The sequence below is a fragment of the Fusarium coffeatum genome (genome assembly GCF_003316985.1).
Source record: "Fusarium coffeatum strain FIESC_28 chromosome Unknown BRIP53273_contig_110, whole genome shotgun sequence".
In the NCBI taxonomy this organism is placed as follows: Eukaryota; Fungi; Ascomycota; class Sordariomycetes; order Hypocreales; family Nectriaceae; genus Fusarium; species Fusarium coffeatum.
The window spans coordinates 1-21,467 of NW_022157903.1; the positions used below are offsets into that span (position 1 = coordinate 1).

The following is a 21,467-nucleotide window of genomic DNA, read 5'->3' on the forward strand; positions in this document are numbered from 1 at the left end:
ACATACAACAGCGGGGATTCGCTGGTCGTCACCGACCCAACTACTAATCCGCCCCTTACCAGCTTGACTATGGGAGAGCGGACGGGATCCCGTATTTTCTGGTAGGTATGGTCGTATGTGATGTCTTGTGTAGATACTGTTGACTATAGAGAGCTGCAGTACTCCCAAAGCCAGATGTTTTCTGGGCGGAGGGAGTGCCATCAGCAAGGTCAACCCGCAATACAATCGGGAGCCAAAAACCGTCAAAATGATGGCTAAATGTTGCCGTTTGAGAGTTTGGGTCATGATACAGGCTCTTGAGGCTTTATTCTGTCATTCGTTTCTGTCGCTTGATTAAGATATTGAACACAGTTCACATCCGACGGACTTGTCGCTCTCATCATTGTCTCGGTGGGACTCGATCTTCCTTTATCACAATGCTTGTGTTGATCTTTCACAAAATGTGTCAAGGTTCGCATGAGAAATGATGCAAAGACTCGGTCAATTTCTACGGTCGACTAGTACTACTACATGTTCCATGGGCAGCAATGCCGTCAAACCCAACCAGACAATCGGTTTCGTTCCCGTAGTCAAAGTCACCTCTATCCAACCAAGCCGCGCCCCTGTGCGGGCGTCAAGCTAGCAACCCAAAATGCCGCTTGAGATGGTTGACAAGATACCATAATTTGTCGTAATACTTCGTCCAGCACCGATGTCGTGATCCGTGTTAGTCTCCCTAGGGTCTCCCGATTGATGTCACCAGAAGTATGTAGCAGCAACAGCATCAAAAATGCCACCGTCGCCGCTGTATGCAGCCTCTCTCATCAGAGGGAACAGCCGCAGTCAACACAGCAAAGCATGTTCGGCATAGTCTCTTTCTCCCCGACGAGCATGGAGTACGCAAGCTTGGCGTAATTTCGCGCAGTTGTGCCTACTTCAGGCTCCATATCTCGGTAAACATGAACCAGCTGAAGAAACAAAAAAGGCACATAGTTGTGCACCATTCCCCACTCCTTGACCTTGAGTCTGGGCTGGTCGGTGAATGAGGCCATAATGGTGAAGCCCAGCGCTTCGAGTGCCTTGATGGCGGTGTCGCCACCCTCGGAGGCCATGCACTCTCTTGCGTAGTAGGAGCAGGCAGCGGTATAGGCGACTGCGAGTTCAATTCGAACCTTCTTGGCTGCCTTTCCATTGTACGTACTCTTGATTCCCCTCAAGAGTCGGTTGCCTTTGGCAATATCGATGTCCCCGGTGCCTTGGTAATGTGCAAAGCACTCGTTGAAGATAGCAGCGCGTCGCTGCAGCTGGGTGTTGATAGTGTTCTTTCGATCTTTGCAGAGCGCGCACTCGCAAACGAAACCCCAATCGGAGAGATGATCCTGCACTTCGCCGTAACACTGCAACCCGCTGGGAGGATGATAGCAGAAGAGCAGCTCGGTGTTGGCTGGGATGTCCTTGGTAGCCCGAACAATCTGCATGTCGCCAATAAAAGAGCGGCGGCAGTTGCCAACACAAGAGTGGTTGATCTTGGAAGCCATAAGCCAGATACCGGCGGTGGGAAATGTGCTATACATGGGCTCCAGCGACTGGTTGCGACCGCGTTCGGTATCATTCAGGTTCTCGCAAGTCGATCTCGGGGCACCAAAGGCGTTCATGGCGATGATCTTCTCAACCTTGAACCTAGAGCCAGTTTAGTGTTGTTTCTTGAAACGGGTACGGGAACCTTACGAGTCAACAACGGGTGCGCCATCACACTCTACGACATCCACCTTGTTGGGCTCTCCATGATAAAGCTCATAGAAGTCAGGAAGCAACTGAGGGTCGTGATACAACTTCTGCGTAACTTGTGGCAGCAAGTAAGCTGGGCCTCCAATGATAATCTTCTGAGTAGCCAAGTTCATGAGCATACGGGTGGGGCTCAGGGTTTCGTCAACAAAGGAGTATGAGAATGCCTTTTCGCATAGAACAAGGTCTCCAGCAGCCACAGCCTTGGTCGTAAAGAGGCCACGACCACGACCGGGGGACTCGCGAACCTCGACGGGCTTGGAGTATGTAGCGCAGTCAATCAACGGAGGTGTTGCCTTTGCCTGCTCGTACATGCTCTTGTAGTTGTAGTCGCCAGTTCTCTGTTCATGCTGTCGGACCCCAGAGCGTCGAATTTGGGCCTTGGCCGCCTTGTTCTCCGGAAAGCTCTTGAGAAGGGTCTGGAGTTTTGCGTCACATTCTTCGAAATTACCAAGAGCATAGTGAGCTTGGGCCTGACGATACAGGGTCTTCTCATGCGGTTCGGAGGTCTCGCTGTCGAGAGCGGTAGCGTCGGCTAAGGCTTTTGCTGGCCGATCGAGCTTCAGGTTGGCGAGCGATCGGTTCAGGTAGGTCATTCGTTTCTGCTCGAAAGTCTCTGCTGTCTCGACCGCGAGGGAGTAGCTAAATGGATGTCAATGACCTACACCTCACGAGACGGTAGCAGAAACCACTTACATGCGGTGGGCTGCTGCGAATTGCTTCTCACCCATGCATTTGTTGCCATACATCCGGTAAAAGTCGGTGTTGTGCGGCAGGCTGTCAGGTACGCCGCGATTCATGACGACTCTCCACTTCTGCGGGATCCTTTCATCTCCTTCGCGCAGCCAAATGATATCACCTGGGTGGTCGACTTTCACAGCGCAAGGTTCGTCGATGAAGAACGGCTCCTTGATGATGGCGACTGAATTGCGAAGCACAACCTCCCAATGTGGTTCTACCTTGTCTTCGAGCTGCTGGGAAAGTTCCAGGAAAGCAGCTGTTCCTTCTTCGTCTTCGACAACGGCTTTGACAGTAGTGGTGTCTCGAACTGGGGGGGTGATAACGCGTATGAGGACCTTCTTGCCATGCTGTGGCGTCAGGAGGCGCATCTGTGAGAGCGGCATGGCTTCAAGCTCGGCTACCGGAGTGATGGACGGTGTATAAGGGTTTGTGATGAGCATTACATGACCTGTAGTCTTTTGGTCTTCGCGTCTCATCGGCGGTCCCTGGGGCCCAGGCTGAAATTTGTTGATAAACGTTCGGATGACGACTTCGGGAGGGTGGTAGTAGGCAAGATGTCCCTTGTTCTCATCTGCTTTCACAATGGAACGTTCGAGCCTCTTCATGAGACTGATCTGTCCGGCATCTTTCGAGACGTCATAGAGGTCCATGTTGGCGAAGGTAGCTGAGAGGCGACCCACTGACGTTCAGGTACAGAGTTAACCCTTGGCTTGAAGCTGGTAGAGAGAGCAGATGGATCAATGAAAAAGTAGTCAAAGATGAAAGGTTGAAGGGTGAAGAAGAGAAGGGTGAAAAGAAAGGTGAGCGGGAGGATTTTGAGTAAATCAACAGCTGCGTGACGGAAAGAAAATCATCCCTGTTGTTTGCTCAGGAATATCCATCCTGTGTTACAGTCACTGCCAGCTGGCCATCAGTGCCAGACAGTTTTGGACCACTTAATTGTAGCAAACACGGGTAAAGCAATTAAGAAGCCGATAAAAATGGATCGATCACGTTCAATCTATCCTATCAGAGCATAGCAATGAAATGTGTCAGGGCGACTAACATATAGAAGACTGCAGTGGATGGTCTTATGGTGTTGTCAGAACTCAGAATAGACACTTGGCGCGCCTGTACTACGTTGTCTCTACAGAGATTACGAATCTACACAGTCGCGATGCAGTTTAAAAGCTGTACCTTTGAACATGATTGTTTCCTTACAGACTGCAATCTTGCCGCCGGTAAATCAGTTGCTTGATTCCTTTCGGGGGGTTACTTTCCGACGCGAAGTCGTTGTGCCGAACCGGACATAACGGAATAACTATTTTGCCTAACGGGTGATCGGTGGATTATGTCAGTCATTGCAATTAAGCTTGCATTAGACTTTTGTGTACTTGTGCTTGAGTAACCAGAGCTATGCTGGCTGTGTCGCCGCGCCTTGTCCACAATCTCCGTTAGCAGACGGAGCAGCGGTCTGGCAGATCAGGGCGCATGACCTCACCCAGCGATGAAAGTACTCAGCCCCCCAAACATACACTGGAGCTACTTCTTAGATGGATTGCTCAAGGCAGACAGCGTCTTTTCAAAAACGCGCTTGTACCTGTCCTGGTGGAGCTCTTCATGCAAGGGCCAAAACCTTGTAGTCTGGACCAGTCTCGTGGCGTCCAGAATTAAGGTTAAAAAGCCAGCTTCGTTTAAAGAAGCAACTGCCAGCAAATCAACTACCCGGTTTGGGTGATTGGCAGTGTCCAATTTCGTAATGTGGAATGAATTGGCTACTGTGGAATGAATTGGCTACTGTGGCTGACGATAGACAGTAGGGCTGAATGTCACCAACATCAAGGGTGTTTTCAGCTGAAAGATGTTCTGCTGAGAACTATGATGTCTATGATTTGCGCTCGCCTGTTGACAAATGTTATACTTAGCCTAAATCCTTGCTCAATTGCTTACTGCTTTTTTGTATCCTTATTTCTTTGTCCAAATCATGCGTCGCTACCAATCTCTCCCATTTCTGGCCTCAGTCCTGGTGACCCCAGTTCTTGCAGGACCAGGTCAAGATCTCAACGCAATCTGTAAATCCACCGAAGGCGTGTATGGTTGCGAAGAATACATCGAAGTTCCCTATGGCTCAGAGCCCATCACAGCATGCTTCGACACAAGTCCCTGCGGTGTCAAGGTTCTGACCACTAACCGCAACATATGCGACTTGGTCGAAGCGGCTTTGCCCAGGGATGCCAATTACATTGGCGGTTATACTGCATGGTGCCGTCGGGCACCGGAAGCTATGACTGCTATCAAGACCGACAAATCTGTATGGGTCGATGGTATACTCAAGGATGCAGAGTACATCCCCTTGGCTCGTGCTCTTGGTATCGAGGAGGTATGCATCGATCAATTTGGATGCAGTGCTATGATCATTGGAGCTGGCATCGCTAATCCTAGAACAGGAACTGACAGGTCAAGGTCGTACAATTCAGAACAACAAAGCCTCTGTTCTTACCGACCAACTTGGGAACAAGGATGGGTGGACGGTTCTCAAAGCAGGAGAGGTAGTTTTCCAAGAACCATCATCGCCCAATGTCGCAGACTAACCACAATAGATAACTACACCAAAGTACTTTGAATTGGTCGAACGTCTAATCGCCTATCAAACTTGTGTTTCGAGTGACTGCTGGGAGAGTTCACTTCAGAATGTCATGAACTGGTTCATCGAATGGATCCCTCGAGGCGCCGAGATCAAAAACGGCAAACTCAATACCATGCTCAAGGATTGGGAAAAGACTTTTTCTACTCCATACAAGAACCGGATCTCTGCTATCAAGTCGGGAGCTAGCACAGTCCAGACACGAGTCAAGGCCGTTTCCAGCAAAGTCGACTCCATCAAGAAGAGCATTTGTGCGAAGAATGCATGCAAGGGCAAGACTGCTTCCACGTATCTCAAGAACGGTCAGTTAGCCATCCCAGAAGCTTGGACTGTTACTGACTTGATGCAGTTGCGACTACTCTCCAAGCTATCAAAGACCTGTCGAATATCGTTACTGCTGCGAATACAGCAGACGAGAAGAGAAAATATATCTACTACAACTTTCTTGGGAACATCCAAGCCTCGTACAACCTTCCACCTGACATCCTTGCTCCCAATAACCTAAACGATCTCCTCGACGACGGCAAATTGAACACTCTTCGCGGTATCATTCATGGATTTGGCACGGTAACTTCTGAGCTGCCTATGTACGCACTTGACATCAAGAGAAACCTAATCCCTCTTATCCTCCTCACCAAGCACGAGAGCAGAGTCCGCGAGGCGCTGAAGAAGGTCAACAATCAGCTTAGCCCGAACTGGAAGAACAACAAAGAGCTTTCCAAGACTGCTTCGTCTCGCAAAGTCCGCGATGGCTTTATCCAGATCCAGTCTATTTTCAAGAAGGAGCTTACAGGGTCGCTCACTACTCTTATCAGCGCCATAGACGCTTTCAACAAGGACTTTTCCAAGTTTCCTTTGAGAGGAAATAAGATGGAGATTACATGGGGCGCTGCTCCTTATGATCGTTGGGTGAACCTTCAGTTCAAGTATCCGTGCAGAAAGGAAGTCACAGAGACATTCACCGAAGAAGGCTTCTCTGAGGACTTTACGTGGTCGAAGTTTAGTCCTTGCACATTTACTGCCCAGAGGGTCGATCTTCCAAAGGGTTGGATCCCTTATCTCAAATATCGGTTTGTCAAGGAATGATTGCTGAATTGATCACCCAAAGCTCAGGCTATCCACATCACACTTTCCTTGCAGAGTTTAAGAAATAAAGGTCTTATTGAAAGTTCCACGTCCCCTTTTGTCTAAGAAAAGAATTTTATCCTCAAACCCTGCTGAAGTGGTACCAACCACGTCTTATAGATGCTTAATACGGGGTCGATCCGTAAGTGTAGCCAACAGGAGATTCATCCTGAACACAGTCTTGGCATGTGTTCTCCTCCAACTCTTCAACCTCAGTCTTCGTGCACTCTTTCTTCTCCTTCTTATTCTGGCATTCTTCTGTCTTCGCGCTGGCACGCATTGGCCTCTTTTTGTGGCAAACCTTGCACTCGAAGCCGGGGATTGTGACAATACACATTGTGAGGAATGGAAACTTGTGTTGTTTGTGAAAGATTTGTTTGTTTGGTAATGTTGTTTGGATGTTGTGCTGGTGAATTTGTTGGTGAGATGAGAACTGGTGGACTTTCCAGCAGACTTATACTATGCTGTCTCTTTCAAGGTTCTGTGATGCACTCGACTAGTCTAAGAGGCACTACCATTAATCTTGGCTGGATTGGCTCTTGATCAGCCCAGTTGCAAGTAGTAAAGGCTGATTCATGGCGCATCGTGACAGTAATTAGCTTAACTATGTTACACATGTCACTTAATCAGGCCCTTGAAGATAGCTAAGAGCCTCTGATTGAGATTACTACTAAGAATTGGGGGACATTCTTCCACTCTACATCGTTAGTCACATCAAAACTCTTCATCACTGAATACTACAAGGGTTACATCTAGTCATTGATATTGACTTTTTTTATTCTTTTCTGACTAGGCTATGCATCCTAAACCAAAGAGTCCTTAGGCAAAAGAGGGGCATCGCTCTCCTCCCAAGGATTCATTCTTTCAGCAGCTCGCACCATCTCGACATGCTTGTCGCTTCGGGGAGTGATGCTGTAAGCGTAATCAACAGGGTGGCTGATAAGTCCAGGTGTACCGTCAACCACAACGTCGATCTCCTTTCCATTCTCGTCAACAGCCTTTCGCATGTTGAACACAGCCAAGAGGCGCGCACAGGTCATGAAGACACTGTCCTCAGCGAGGTAACGACCAGGGCAGATTCGGCGTCCGTATCCGAAGGCAAAGTCACTTGGGTCAGGCTCGTTGCGAGGCGCGATGTATCGCTCAGGTTCAAAAGCAGATGGGTTGGGGTATGTCTCAGGATCGTGAAGGAGAGCCCAGGTTGAGGGGATGAGGTAGGTGCCCTTGGGGATTTGGTAGCCGTTGTATTCGAGCTCTTCAGTGGTCATGTGGGTTGTAGTAGTGGGGACAACAGGCATCCATCGGAGCGCTTCCTTGGACAAGGCGTCGACATAGGGCATCTTCTCCTGGTCATCAAAGTTGGGGAGTCGTTCACCACCGGTGACACGATCAATTTCCTCCTGGGCCTTCTTCTGGACTTCAGGGAAGCAGATCATGGCGAGAACAAAGCTGCTGATGGTCGAGACAGTGGTATCGGCACCACCACCGTACATGATGGTAGCAGTGGCCTTGACAGCGTCAATGTCTTCCTTAGTAGGCTCTCCAGTACCCTTCTCGTTCTTGAAAGACTTGCTGCTCATGAGCTGAGACACATAGGAAGGTCGGTTTGTTCCGCTTGCCATCTGATTCATAACAAAGTCGTAGGGGATATCCAAAGCTTGGTCGGTAACCTTGCGCCACTCCCTAGCAGTCTTCTTGAAGCCAGTACCGGGGAACCAGTCGGGGAGATCATTAAGGCCGGGAATGATGTCGACAGCCCATTGAAGAGGGACGAAGGCGGCACCGAAGTTGGTCATCATGGTCTCAATAAGGCTGACGAGAGGGTCGACCTTGCTGGGTTCGATGTTGTATCCATAGATGATTCGGAGGATGATGGCGCTGGCTTCACTGTAGTATATGTTGATCAGTCTTTGTTCTTGTCGCTAATGGGATAGAGCTTACGTCTTGATGTGCTTTTGGAAGTCCTCAGGTCGTTCAATGGTGCGGATCAGGAAGCGAAGGGATTCAAGGTCTTGAGTGTCTCGGAATTCGGAGCAGATCAGCTTGGTGCCCATCTGCTGGTGCACCAACTTGCGGTAGTATCGAAACTTGTCACCGTAGGGAATAAGAGGAAGCATCACGCTGAAACCACAGAGCTCGCCTCCGAACTTGGCACTGGGACGAGAAGAAGTCTTGGTAGACCTCTTCTCGAGGAGCTCATGCATGGCATCTGGGCTGTTGAGAATGATCATGGGCTGGCCCATGACATTAAGAGAGCTAATGGGTCCATAGAGCTCCTTGTGCTTGGCCCAGTGCTTGTACTCTGCTGTGCCGGTGGGTGGGAGGTCAAGGAGGTTGCCGATGATAGGGAGGGGTTTAGGTCCAGGTGGAAGAGGAAGACCTGTCTTCTTCTTCGGGACTAGGACATAGTAGACGACGAAGATGGCGAAAGCCACAGCCGGCAGAAGTAGTAACCCCATGATGACAACAACAACACGGAAAGTCAATGCTATCGAAACTCAAAAATGACTGAAGTGACATGCGAGCAAGAGCTATATATGGGTGCTCGGAAAAGCCCCTCCATATCCAAGACTATCACAAGCCAACCAAGCATCGATTTTTTGTACCCATGCTGCGTAAGCTTCTGCAGTGAAACAGCTGTTGGTTGTCCTCCAGGGCTGCACATGCGTGGGTCTTGATACAAGGGGATCTTTTGAATCCTCACTATCTCACTCGCCAACAATGCGAGTCAGCTAAGGGTTGCAACGTCGACGGTGCACAGTCGAACGGAGAGAATCCTCAATTTGGCTCGTGAAGGATTGAGCCCGATGCCTGCACCCTGTCCGCATACTGCATGCACTGTCTAGTTTGCATATCTGCATGTACGTACGGGGTCAGCTTGACCCAAAGCTCTGCCGAGATGGGGTAATGATATTCGTATCCCACGGCACTCTTCTGGATTGAATTGCAGCTTAGGCGAGGAAGGTAACAGCCCCATGGCAGCGAAGATCAGAGCCAACCATCCTAAATGTCATCTGCGGCAATTAATTGACAGTATCTACAGTACACGCACGCGCATACGTCTATAATAACTCGCAGATACGATGAAGATCGCCATAAATCTCCGTAGAAAAGTTGAGACGTGACAGCAGTAAATACCGGACCAACAACTGAGTCCCCAGCGAATAAGGACTTTCCCTTTTCTAAGGGAGGACCAGTCATGGCGAAACGGCTTCGAGCTCTTTTGAGTTTATGCTAGGGTTTCACTCTAGGATTATTGACAAGGAACGGCCCGGGATTCCTGCATCTCTACCAGAAGGATCGCCATGCTCGTTTACCGAAATAAGGACGTGTGCGGGCACAGTCGGTGAGGCGAGCAAATCCCCATCGTTGAAGAAAAGAAAATGTGCAGGACAAGAGATCTGAGGAGGGACAATGCGACTCTGCATTCTCCTCCCACGCGACCATCAGACGATGAAAGAGGGTGATAGATGACAGGTAAGCGGGAATTGATGTACGAGGCTATGAGTAAGACTTGAGACAGTTGCGTCAGCTTGGAAAACGTAGTGACAAGCTTAGCATCAACCGTCGAACGTTAAGACAGCAGCGACTACAGCCCAGGTTGGTCAAGTCAGTGGGCGAGTCATGGTGTCTCCATCACTTTCTTTAGCGAAAACAGGGGTTTCTACAAGGGTCGTTCGTCCTTGTGTCGGCAGTTGTCGATCACCTCAGGCTCGGAGGTTGCTTTACCCGCTGTTACAGTATTGTGGTAGATCCTTCGAGCCAAACAGGGTTCCCTCGAATAATCCCTTTAATGGAGAGCCAATGAGTTACCAATTGATACGCTTCTATGCTAAATTAAACTGTTCTAAACAAGACAATTGAACCAACACTTAACAGGGCGCGAGCATAGACTCCACCGTATTCCGTACGAAGCCGACCGTGGAGACAGAACAAGCATAAACATGGAGCCGCTGAAACGGTGGCCGAAAGAGTTCCAGTTTCTTGTAAACTCTATTTAGGCGACGACATCGTCGGTCCGGTAATGGAATGCTACCGTACAAACTGCAACAGCGCGATGGATGTAACTTTATCCTAGTCCTCCCACGTTGACTCTGCCGTCGCGTATCCAATCCATTGGCACTGGGACTGAGGTCTGTTACACGCGACCCCAGGATTTTAAGGACGCGATGCTTGTGCATTTACGTTACCTTCTCGTGGCCTCCCTGTTTCCTCCAGAACTATATGAACAATGGCGCCATGTCTTGGTGCACGTCCAGGTATCGTCGCTCCTGTTGTCCCATTGGATTAGGAGAGTCCTATTGGTTTAGGAGATCAATGCAGTCCCAGTCGAAGAGCCTCCATTCTGAAGCCTTATAAACAGGGTATCGGTGGTTCGATGCGGTCGCTGGGTATTTGGAGGGCTCGCGTCCGTTCGACTTCCGCTCGGGCGGCTTTGGCGTATTCTTCCCATAGGCGGGGGAACGGAAGCGACGCTTGCGGGCATCCAGGGTTTATGTGGTGAATCTGTAGAAAAGCCTGTCAATACGTCTCGCACATGGTCATGTACGTATCATTAACGGCATACCAGCAATCCGTTCGCGCCGGGTGCGGGCCTCGGTCTCGCGGCGTGGGTGTCTCTGGCGGCGTTGCAAGCCCTATCAGAGTCGGAGACAATGCGGTCACGGATGAAAACTTGGCCTACAGTCAGCACATTACAATCAAATGGTGATCGTCGTAAGAAGAGAGATCAGATTGGGGGAGTTACTTACCACGCTCTAACCGATGGCGCTGGTCAGTTATCCATCGACGATATCCACAGGAGAGTCGTGTCTCGGGTTCCGACGAGCCTCAGCATCAGACTGACCTTCAATTGTCGAATACAGCTGCTTACGCGAACTCGGATTTGGCGGTTGCGCCATGGTCCACGCAGTCGCTCGGGGGTCGCAACGAAGCGCAAATTGGAGACTGCCGCAGACGAGTGTGCAATTGGGACTGGGGGTCTTACAGCCTTACGACGAGATGATCTTCAATGATAAAGATCTGCACCCTTCTTGTCGCATCAGACATCGCTGTTGGTCTGCTCTGTTGTTGTTTTTGCCCGAAGAGTTATTGGATCACAAGGAGCATGCCCTGAGATAATGCGCGGCGCTGTTTGTTGATCTTAAGGGTCGGGCGCGACAAGGCCTCAAATCCGCCGTAGATCATCTGGCGAACTTGAAGGCCCAACGATCGGGCAAACGGATCAAATCATGATTGACGATGGTAATGATTTGGAGGCGCTTTCACCAAATTTAGACCCTCATTCGCGATTCTTGACAATGATTTTTCGTGGTATTGAGGTGATAAGCATTGATTGATTGATGTCCGCGGTAAAGATTTAGCGGCCGTCGCGGGGCCGGAAGGTAATCTTAGATCCCCAGGGCTTAGCTACAGTGCCCCGCCTCTGATAATTTTGTCCCCGCCCGCTTAGATTGGGCTGAGATGGTCAGGCCATTTCACCTCGGCTTCCATCAGAATTGGCACACTTTTGTAGTCGTGCAACATGTGTCTGCGGAGCATCCATTACTTGCGATTACCATTTCTAACACTAAGAATCAATGTTATGGTACGCTTCGAAACTAGGGGCTCGTTCTGTCGCCATGAAGAGATGCGGTACGCGCATTGGTAGATGTGCCAATCATCAACACCATCAGTACAATCAACAATGATGCAGCACTGTCCCATAAGTCCTGCATCTTTATCCGAGACATGCATAGCTTCGAGCAGGGATCTTTCTGCCAGCAGACTTGCAGAATTGTAGTGCAACTCATGATCAACCGCGTTTGCCAGTGGGATCTCGACACATCACAGAAGGTTGCTGTGATGATACAGGGTAGATATTGGTCAAATTCCCAGCATCGCACAAAGTCCCTCTTCTTCAAAGGTTGGGAGGCTTTTGTGATATATTGTGTAGCGCAGTGACTACCGAGGCAGGTGTTAGTCATCCTCTGTTGCTTTTACATGCGTGCAAGTGACGCCTAGCCTTCCACACTAATAGGGAGGCCCTAATGTGGCGTGTTGCTGTGATATGGCTGGGGGCAATGACCATTTGTTCTGATGATGAGGTGGCTGAAGCTGCAGAAGTATGTTTGAGTTATCAAATAAGATTACCGAATGCAACGACGATCCAACATGAAAGCTGTTGGTACCTGGCACCTCGATCATTGTGTTGGTCGCTGGCCAAGACTCTCCAAGGCTGGGCAGTCACAAAAGCGCAGCATTAAACATTACCACCTACCCTGTCCTAAAGACGACGACTAGAGAGCGATTTTAAGAAGTGGAATCTAGCGTACGGGATACCGGTGGCTTCGGGATATTGTTAATTGTTTTGTACTCAAGTCAACCGTCGCGTTGTCCAACCCCATAGCCATACTAGAGCTGGTTGGTCTACAGAGCTTCCAAGATCACATATTCACATGCATGAACTGCCACGATTGTTCACGCTCGACTCCGACGTCTCGGTTCGGCGACTTGTCTCGGAGGCGCGACAGCAATGTCATTGGCGCTGGTCACTTATAGCTACTGAGGCACAATATGGCAACTTGGCACGTTCAGTAGGCGAATAAATTATCCCTATGATACGAGTATCCATCGTCACAAGACACTGTAAAGTGATCTATCGGGGTATCGTCTTCTAGCCGTAGAGCTTGCGCCCAAGCCCATTCACAACTTGGAAACCCATCTTCCACGCAAATGTCAATACTTCAAGGCCACTTCTGCTCAGCCCTGAAAGCTTCGAACTTTAGACTCAAGTCTGCAATATACTCCTTGATCTTATCGTTCGTTTGGTCTACCCGCGCGATCTGGTTTCTCGACTCTCGCAGCGCGGCATCCGATTCGTAGTGATGATTGAGTGGTTCGTCGCCTTCGATGGAGTTTGCACGATTGGCGCGGATCTGTTTCTCATGCGACAACTCTTCGGGAGCGTCTAAAGCCTTCTCTTCGGGAATCGGGGGAAGTGCCGCGGGGTTTCTTATACTGTACGGGGCGTCGCTTCGGACGTGGACGAGTCGGAGTGCGGGTGGGAGTACTTCAGGCGCTGAACAGCTGTGTCAGTCGACGGCGAAGAAAATAGGAAATGACCTTACCAGGATCTTCTGGTGCTTCCATCAGATCTGTGCAGTACCTGAGCGTCCAGGTCATCGGGTCGTACCTCCACAGGTCCTCGGCTTTCAAATCCGCGAGCTCTTCCGGAATCTCCAGTCTTTCGGAAGGCGTATCTGGAGGGCTGATCAGTTTCTTCACTCGATCGAGATCGGCTTCAGTCAGCGTTATGACTGGACTATTCGAGCTGGGTTTCTTGAAGGCCAGCTCCGGTATCGTGTGGGTTGGAGGTAGGCATATTTTTTCCCAATAGATCTTGGACCTTTTGGCCTGGGTCAAGTCTCGAGGCTCCAGCATAACGGCGAGCGAGCGCAAAGCCAGCGACCAAGTGCTACGCAATGTAAGTATCGGGGGACGGCGAGTGTCGTGGTGTTGCGGGTTTCCTGCGATGGATAGCGATCGATCTGTGTTTGTGAGCAACTCCAGAGCATGACTCTAGACCATGCAGAAGTCTCGTTGCGAGCAGCGCTTCCATGATGGAGGGCAGCAACGGTGAAAACAAACGCGCTGGTGATAGGATTTCAGGTAAACAGCAGCCAGCCGCGCTTGGTGTTTGTTCGGCAATGGTGTAGCAGTGCCAAACAGGTGGCCGTCAGCTGCTCGGCGGAGTGACTGATAGCATTATATCGGCAGAAGCATTGAAAGCATGTATTACCATCAAACTCATGGAAGAAAGTAACCTGACAATCACCTAGAGTAATTAGCGACAAATGGGCATCACATGGCGGCTCTGGGGAGTTAGCAATGGTGAAGCAATGACAGACGCGTCGTTGTACATGACGTCAGGTCCGTAGCAAAACACCACAAGCAGACGAGACTGTCAATGCCCATCTTCACAGTGCCCGCGGTTTCTTGAGCCTGAGTTCCCAGTGACAGTCGTTCAATTGTGTCCGAATAGAGCCAGGTGCAACAGAGCGTTGCAGCCAGAATGATGGTAGCTGGCGCCTTCAATTCGAGACGGTGGACATTCCCCAGCACTCGGCAGCTGATAAGCTTATCAGTAACCCACCAACAATTGGCTGCGTGTGAAAGATAGTGGAGATATGCACTAACAATTATTTTCCAATGTTCAATGCATCTCAATCAACAGCGAGCATAGAACACACTTGTCGCGACAATTACGGATCTTGTCGATGTCGCTCAAACTCAATTCAGAGATTTATTTCTTTCAGGATCAAGGGAAAATGGATCCTACGGACTTGCTTCCTCTCAGCAGCCGCATGACAGGAGAATTGTCTTCCAAGGTTTAGGGCGTCAAAATAAAGTAGCCTAAGTGCAGTTCCAAGCTGACATGAGGTGACCAAGTTATTTCGTCTCTTGCTCTCTGCCGCCATGTCTTCAGACACCCTGACGCTCAGCCAACAAGACAAACAAAAGCCTCGAATGGGCGGACGGTGATCGCATCCTGCGATATATCAACATCGGGGTAGTTGGACAACAAAACTTTGCTCAACTGCAAGTCTGTAGAAGCAGGTATCGGCCACTCAATATCTCGGTCCCGGAAGCTACAAACAACCACCACCTTTTGCTTGCCATTTGATCGTGCATATGCGAAGATATCGTCATTCTCTGCATCGAGCATCTCAAAATCACCATAGATGATCATATCCTTCAGTTCCTTTCGCAGCGTGAGCGCAGATCGCCAGTACTCAAAAACGCTACCTGGTGTCGCGACTTGTGCTGCTGCGTTCCATGTCTTGTAGTCGTCGTTGACTCTGATCCAGGGCGTACCCGTTGTGAATCCTGCATTGGGCGTGCCATCCCACTAAATCGCTGTCAGTAAATTCCCTTCCGTAAGTCTTCACTACTTACCTGCACTGGTGTTCGTGCATTATCTCGCGCCTTGAGCTGATACTCCTGTCGAGCAATCTCGAGAACTGCCGCCTTCGAACCCGTCATCTGCTTCAGCCTTGACTTATATCAGCGATTACACAAGTGAAACGATAGTATGGTCTTACTCTTCCCAATGATTCAACGTTTCCAGATCACGATGCTCGCTCATCTCCCAGTCTTTCGGCATATTGGCCATACCCAATTCTTCTCCCTGATAGACAAAAACTGTTCCGCTTTGGAAGCAGAGAAAAGTGGCTAGCATTTTCGCTGATAGCGCACGGTATATAGGCTTGTCGGATGCCCATCGGCTGACAGTGCGAGATTGGTCGTGATTCTCAAGATACAAAGCATTCCAGCCCCTGTTCTTGTACATGAACGTTTGCCACTTATTGACAATTGCCTTCAGAACCTTCATCTCCCATTTTCGAGGCGAGAATTTTCCTTGGTCGCCGTGATCCATGTCAACGCTATCAAGAGCCGGTTAGCTTAGTCTGTATCGAAATGATGAACCCGGTGTCGCCTTACATCCCAAAGTTGAAGATCATGTTCAGCTCGCCGCGGCTTTCCCCAACACTCTTGATGATTTCTTCAGGGTCCTCCACCGCAGGCATCTCGCCGACAGAGAAAGCATTGTACTCTTTAAGAATCGTGCCGATGTTACGGAGATACTCGTGGAGTCGAGGACCGCAAGCGTAATGGTCATGACCCCATTGGTACTTGGCTCCAGGGTTTCGGATTCGCGCATCCGGCAATCCATCAGATTTGCTGATGAAGTTGATCACGTCCATCCTGAGAAGTTAGAAAACTTCAGACAAGGGCAGGGCTGGTACATACCGAAATCCATCAACGCCTTTGTCCAGCCAAAATCGAATGATGTCATGCACGGCTTCACGCACAGGAGGATGTTCCCAGTTGAGGTCAGGCTGTTCTTTGGCGAATATGTGGAGGTAATACTCATCAGACGCTGCGTCGTACTCCCATGCGCTACCTACAAGACGTTAAAAACTAACGAGAAGAGAGAATCAGGTTCAAAACTAACCACTAAAGCAAGAGAGCCAGTTGTTGGGAGGTTGTCGCTCGCCGTTCTCATCGTAGCGAGGCTTACGCCAGATGTACCAGTTCCTATAGGGATTGTCGCGGGATGATCTTGATTGTTGAAACCACTCATGCTGTACAATTGTGAGCGATGCCAGTAGATAAAACGTAAAGATGCTTACCTGGTCAGAGGTATGATTGACGACAAGATCCATCAGAAACTTCAGCCCTCGAGCGTGCAAACCCTCAATTAGCCGTTCAACATCAGCCATGGTTCCATATTGAGGATCAATGTCGCGGTAGTCAGACACATCGTATCCCATGTCGATCTGGGGCGATGGGTAAACAGGACATAGCCAGACAATATCGACACCCAATTGCTTGAAGTAGTCCAGTTTCTCAATCACGCCGGGAATATCGCCAATACCATCTCCGTTGGTATCTTTGAAGGAAGAAGGGTAGATTTGGTAGACCGATGCCTCCTTCCACCATGCTGGAGTCACTGGGCTCGGCATGTTTTGTGTCGGAGACATTTTAGAAGATGGCGAATGTGTCGTAGCAAGAGGCAGGGTCAAGTGCGTGAAAAAGTGTTTCTTGACAAAAAGGACAGAAACTGGAAAATGGGAAATGCGCCGCAATTACCGGTGACCCTCCCACGTCTGGATACATGATGCGTTGAAGCAGCTTATTGGCACTCCCCCAATCAATTCATCTGAGGCCCTCCTCATGAGCGGGCACCTATCAGCACATGACGAGATTCTTTCGAGTTCCAAAATTACAGTCAAAGTTCACGTTCAGGTAGAAGTTCGTTGGTATCAAGACGTTTTTGCTGTATCGGAAAATGGCAATATGGGTTTTTTTTTTGGCGCGGCCAAAAAAATGAGTTTGGACTATCGTCGGTGCCGTCTTTTCAAATCTTTACGTCACGGAATTGACACGTTTTCACTGGCGTTGAGGTGCCCGATTGGAGATAAAAAAAAAATGCTAGAATACCCTCAACTAGCTGATCCAAAAGAGATTTGAAAGTGTTCGACGAGTATTCTCTGGCTTGGCTTGTAGAAATGCGACGAGAAAGTGCGATGGGGCTACCCTATGGCGATACACTGAGCGGCTGGAGTGTAAAATCTATATAGGCAATAATTGTTGACGAGCTTGCAACAATAGCTATTCCTCCAGATTTGGAGATCATCCCCGAATAGCTCAGCTGGAAGAGCGTTCGACTGTAATTGTTATATGTCATCGAAAGGTCACTTGTTCGATCCAGGTTTCGGGGAGCTGTTTTTTTGTTTTTATTTTCCTCCTGTCGCATACCCCGCTTTTTGTCTACGATCCACCTATGATCTTCCAAGCTTTCATCCATCAATCTCTACGAAGTCGTTATCATTTACAGCATCACTCAACATGTAACATGATTTACAGTTGATCAGAGCGGCTGCAAAACTGGTACTTTTTCACTTTTTTCTTCATTGAGCTTCCTATTCTATTTAACGAACCACCATCAATACAATCTCAATATCTCTTCCATAAATCCCCCAAAAACTCGTATCCATGACCTAATCCGTATGGTGAGGTTATCCTCCCGTTGGGAACCCTTTACAAATGCTTGAACTCGATAACAAACTATGACTCTTCCCTAACCCCTCATTACAATCCTCGCGCACTCATCATGGGGAGGAAATAGAGTGAGACCCACCAAGCTGCCACGAGTCGGAAGCTTGTCTGATCACTCTTACGAGTGCGGCAGATGAGCATATGTGCTGCTACAAGAGCCCCAGTAACCATGGGCAGCATGCAGCCCACGACGCCGAGACCCCAGTAAAGGGGGCAGACCGCGGACCAAATACAAACAGCCGTAGCCGTGATCCAGCGTGTCGGGGCGTCGCCAAGAATTAGTGGAAAGGTCTGGCGGTCGATCAGTTTGTCGCCTTCCTGGTCGCGCAGGTCTTGAACCTGGATGGTGGTGACGACCAGGGCGGCAGACATTAGAAACCAGCCTAGACCCTTGTTGGTGAACTCGAAGTCAACATCCGTGTTGGCCTGGATGGCCATGACAGCTACACGGAGAGTTGCCACGCGGTTGGTGGTGATTCCACAACCATTCATCAGGGCGCGCTGCCACCAGCTCTTGTCACCCCAAGCACGCTCGTTGTAGAGCCATGTGCAAAAGAGGTAGAAGCAAGTCTCTTGCCAGCCCCCCATGACAGTGTAGCACAACACCAGGAGTGTTGCAATCGCCGTCAGCTGCCACAGATGGGTCAACTCAGGTGAGATTCGACCAGCTGGAATGGGTCGCCAAGGCTTGTTTGCGCCATCCTCGATGACAGATTGAGGCTGACGTTGGTTTCCGAGATTGAAACACAAGGTCAAATGCCAGGTAAAGTAGAGAGCCACAAGGATCCCTTTGCCCATATCTGACCAGTGGATATCTGCGTTGCAGATGGTTCCTGGGCCGGCCAGAATCCCTGCGATAGCAAACGTGGTGTTGATGCCAGTGGAGGTGGGCATATCACTCTTTGTGAACATCCATAATGTGACACAGTGGTAAGCGAGCCTCTGCATGAAGCTCGACTTGTCCTCTTGTGCATTGTATACTACCTCAGTGTTAGCCACACGTGGAAGTGGATGCTGTTGGTTCAGGGGTGCTTACCGGAATCATGGTCCGTTTGCTTATTTTCTATCCATTGTGTTGAAGTATGCAACGAAATGGGGGTGTTATGTCGCCTAGTGATTGTGACCGACTTGCTAGCCATTGTGACGGTGATAGACGAGGAAGATGTGCAGCGGGAAACTAAGAAGCTGTCTTAAGAACCAGGATGAACTGAAGAGTCAGATCTGGGTGAGAAGATGTCACTATTTATTCGTCCTGCCAAAGCCAATATCGTCATCACTGCCCCCGCCAGAGCCCCCAAGTCCCGTAAAGGAACGCGTAGGAGCCATGAAAATTTCGAGTTCACCGAGGCTATGGAGTTTCAGGACAGAGACTAGTAATAGCGATCGTCAACGTGAATTTTGGTACGAGGTCTAGGAGTCTTTGACGAATTGCTGGGCTTTGCAAGGGTTCGTGGTGAGGACGACCCGGCAGATGTAACCTTGCCCGACCCCATCGGTATTGCAACCCACAGGCCCCAGGGTCCAGCCAGCTGGGTCGAGGTTACAACGGTAAGGAGGATCTACATATTGGATAAACGACGGAAAAACGTATCCCAGACTATTGGGTTTGGAACGAAGAATTGAGCGGTGAGAGTGATGTAGTATCTTGGCCAAGGCAAGTGAAGATGAGCGATGGTAAGGGACTTTCCATGAAGAATGGTAGATCCTAGCAGTATTCCTTAGTCTAACAAGAACGGGTGGCAATGTTTTTACAAACTGCCGGTATCATCCTTGAGGGCATAGTGTCATCCGAGGTTACGGAACCGTAAGTCAAGGTTGCATGATCTCGTATATTGAGTCATGGAATATCTGGTAGAAGGATCTGAGAAGCTTGCCATAAGATGAAATGACTAGCTCAGGATCTCTGCTCAAAGCTTCGCCGAACGCGATGGGTCAAGATCACCTAAATCAAGCTTTTCTTTATGGTTGTATTGAAGATAAGGTAAAGTTGTCCCGAAAGCACAGAGAGATCTAGACATCGATTCAAACTCTATTTGGAAAGAAGAGTACTTAAGCTTAATAAGAAGTCTGATAGTTGGGTATGGTGAGTAGAAAAGGGCTCTTATGCAAATATCAAAATGATACTTTGGATGACTTTCTTTGTTAAGGAAAAGTTCAACTTGAATTGTCTCAATGGTTGGAGGTACACTTTCGATTATATGAAAGAGTGAGCACAACGTCATTCTATTAATTCTATTATGTCTAAGCGCTGGTAATGTATGGTAGAAACAGATATTTAAGAGTCCCAGATCGGGCCAAATGCTGGAACACCCAAAGCTTGTAGATCCAAGACCAGATCTATGGTAAGCTTGGGATTTGAAATAACTATCACGGCCTCACTCTCCGTCTTTTTATACAAGTCAAGAACTGTAGGTAGAGTGTTTGGCCTTCCCATTGTTGAAGTGTTGTGAATATGTGCGTCATCTCCCATCTCCTCGATGATGGAGGCAATATTTGGTCCGTAAGTCTTGAAGGGGTCTCGAGTTGACCAGAAAAGGGTGACTTTGGTCTGCTTTGCCAGAATCACTGGGAGACATGGAGCAATACCTGAGCCAGTAGCCACCAAAACAATACTCTTGAACATGGGAGCAATGCGCAGAACACCACATGTGGGTGTGCGCCGAGCCCAGATATAGCGAGGAGGGTCGGTGACGAGCTTGTTGGTCCAATCGCCAGCGTTGGAAACCACAACTGAAAACCCGTTCTCCTTAGGGTTGTTGACAGTTGCAAATGCGTGCCACTCCATCAAAGGGCGGGAAGAGAGACGAATGGTTGTGCCAGGCTGAGGGTTGGCATAGTTGAAGTACATTCGGAGAGCGTGTGTTGAGAGTCGTTCAGATTCAACTTCAATCTTGCGACAGTTGAGCCAAGTTGAAACGACGCAGAATGTCGCAATAAAAAGCAGCCAGATATTAGCACTGCAAAAGACGGAAGCAGCAAGTGAGGCACCTGGCGGTGTACCGAGCTTTGCCTCAAGAATCGTCATAGCCCATAACAGGATAAGAGTAGACCAACCAGCGAATCGGTGAACAGCCTCGAAAGCGTTGTGTATTTTGGCACGGATTGATGGATATGCCATAACCAGCATCGCCGTAAGAAGTAAGTCCAGTAGATAGACCATGACAATATGAGCCCACATGACAGGATCACGAGTTTCAGCCTCATGGAAACTACTGCTCTTTTGGATCGAGTACAAGATGAACCAGAATGCCGCAGCCACACCACAGCCGCTGTGAAGACCACCAAGGTGATAGATCTTGCCTGCTCGCTCTCTCATCCATAGCGGCCATGTTGTAGGAATAGAAGTGAAGATGTAGTAGAGGCCGTTGACGATGTGCTCTTCTCGAATGGCGATGGATACAACAAGATTGATCGATGTTGCCAGACCACAAGTTGATGAATCGGGCTTCCCATTGAGCCACCACAGCCAAAGAAAGCCGATGGCGCCTATGAGATTTGAACAGAAAACTAATGTAAAGAGAATGCGGTATTCGGAAGAAATGAATCTCAGGAAACGAGTAAGCGAAAGACATCCAGGCCTGCTGGAAGGCTGCTTCTCAGCAGAAGCCAT

The 21,467-nt window shown here is 49.3% G+C and overlaps 6 protein-coding genes across 6 annotated transcripts; 1 reads left to right on the top strand and 5 right to left on the bottom strand.

Annotated features, from left to right (window-relative positions):
- Window positions 1–803: 803 nt before the first annotated feature.
- On the bottom strand, window positions 804–3,155 carry FIESC28_05020 (uncharacterized protein; the record flags this gene model as incomplete). Its single annotated transcript, XM_031159167.1, has 3 exons — window positions 804–1,659; window positions 1,708–2,406; window positions 2,461–3,155. The coding sequence occupies 3 exons, from the start codon at window positions 3,153–3,155 to the stop codon at window positions 804–806; spliced, it is 2,250 nt and encodes a 749-aa protein (XP_031016667.1).
- Window positions 3,156–4,468: 1,313 nt separating this feature from the next.
- Window positions 4,469–6,214, top strand: FIESC28_05021 (uncharacterized protein; the record flags this gene model as incomplete). Its single annotated transcript, XM_031159168.1, has 4 exons — window positions 4,469–4,864; window positions 4,932–5,033; window positions 5,085–5,430; window positions 5,478–6,214. 4 exons carry the CDS (start codon window positions 4,469–4,471, stop codon window positions 6,212–6,214), a joined length of 1,581 nt encoding a protein of 526 aa, XP_031016668.1.
- An 842-nt stretch (window positions 6,215–7,056) lies between these two features.
- Window positions 7,057–8,712, bottom strand: FIESC28_05022 (uncharacterized protein; the record flags this gene model as incomplete). Its single annotated transcript, XM_031159169.1, has 2 exons — window positions 7,057–8,140; window positions 8,195–8,712. 2 exons carry the CDS (start codon window positions 8,710–8,712, stop codon window positions 7,057–7,059), a joined length of 1,602 nt encoding a protein of 533 aa, XP_031016669.1.
- A 4,266-nt stretch (window positions 8,713–12,978) lies between these two features.
- Window positions 12,979–16,779, bottom strand: FIESC28_05023 (uncharacterized protein; the record flags this gene model as incomplete). The annotated part of the gene is made up of 9 exons (XM_031159170.1): window positions 12,979–13,313; window positions 13,363–13,813; window positions 14,751–15,143; window positions 15,191–15,287; window positions 15,337–15,678; window positions 15,737–16,000; window positions 16,046–16,199; window positions 16,251–16,380; window positions 16,429–16,779. 9 exons carry the CDS (start codon window positions 16,777–16,779, stop codon window positions 12,979–12,981), a joined length of 2,517 nt encoding a protein of 838 aa, XP_031016670.1.
- Window positions 16,780–17,890: 1,111 nt separating this feature from the next.
- Window positions 17,891–18,996, bottom strand: FIESC28_05024 (uncharacterized protein; the record flags this gene model as incomplete). Its single annotated transcript, XM_031159171.1, has 2 exons — window positions 17,891–18,837; window positions 18,894–18,996. 2 exons carry the CDS (start codon window positions 18,994–18,996, stop codon window positions 17,891–17,893), a joined length of 1,050 nt encoding a protein of 349 aa, XP_031016671.1.
- A 1,136-nt stretch (window positions 18,997–20,132) lies between these two features.
- On the bottom strand, window positions 20,133–21,467 carry FIESC28_05025 (uncharacterized protein; the record flags this gene model as incomplete). Its single annotated transcript, XM_031159172.1, has 1 exon — window positions 20,133–21,467. One exon carries the CDS (start codon window positions 21,465–21,467, stop codon window positions 20,133–20,135), a length of 1,335 nt encoding a protein of 444 aa, XP_031016672.1.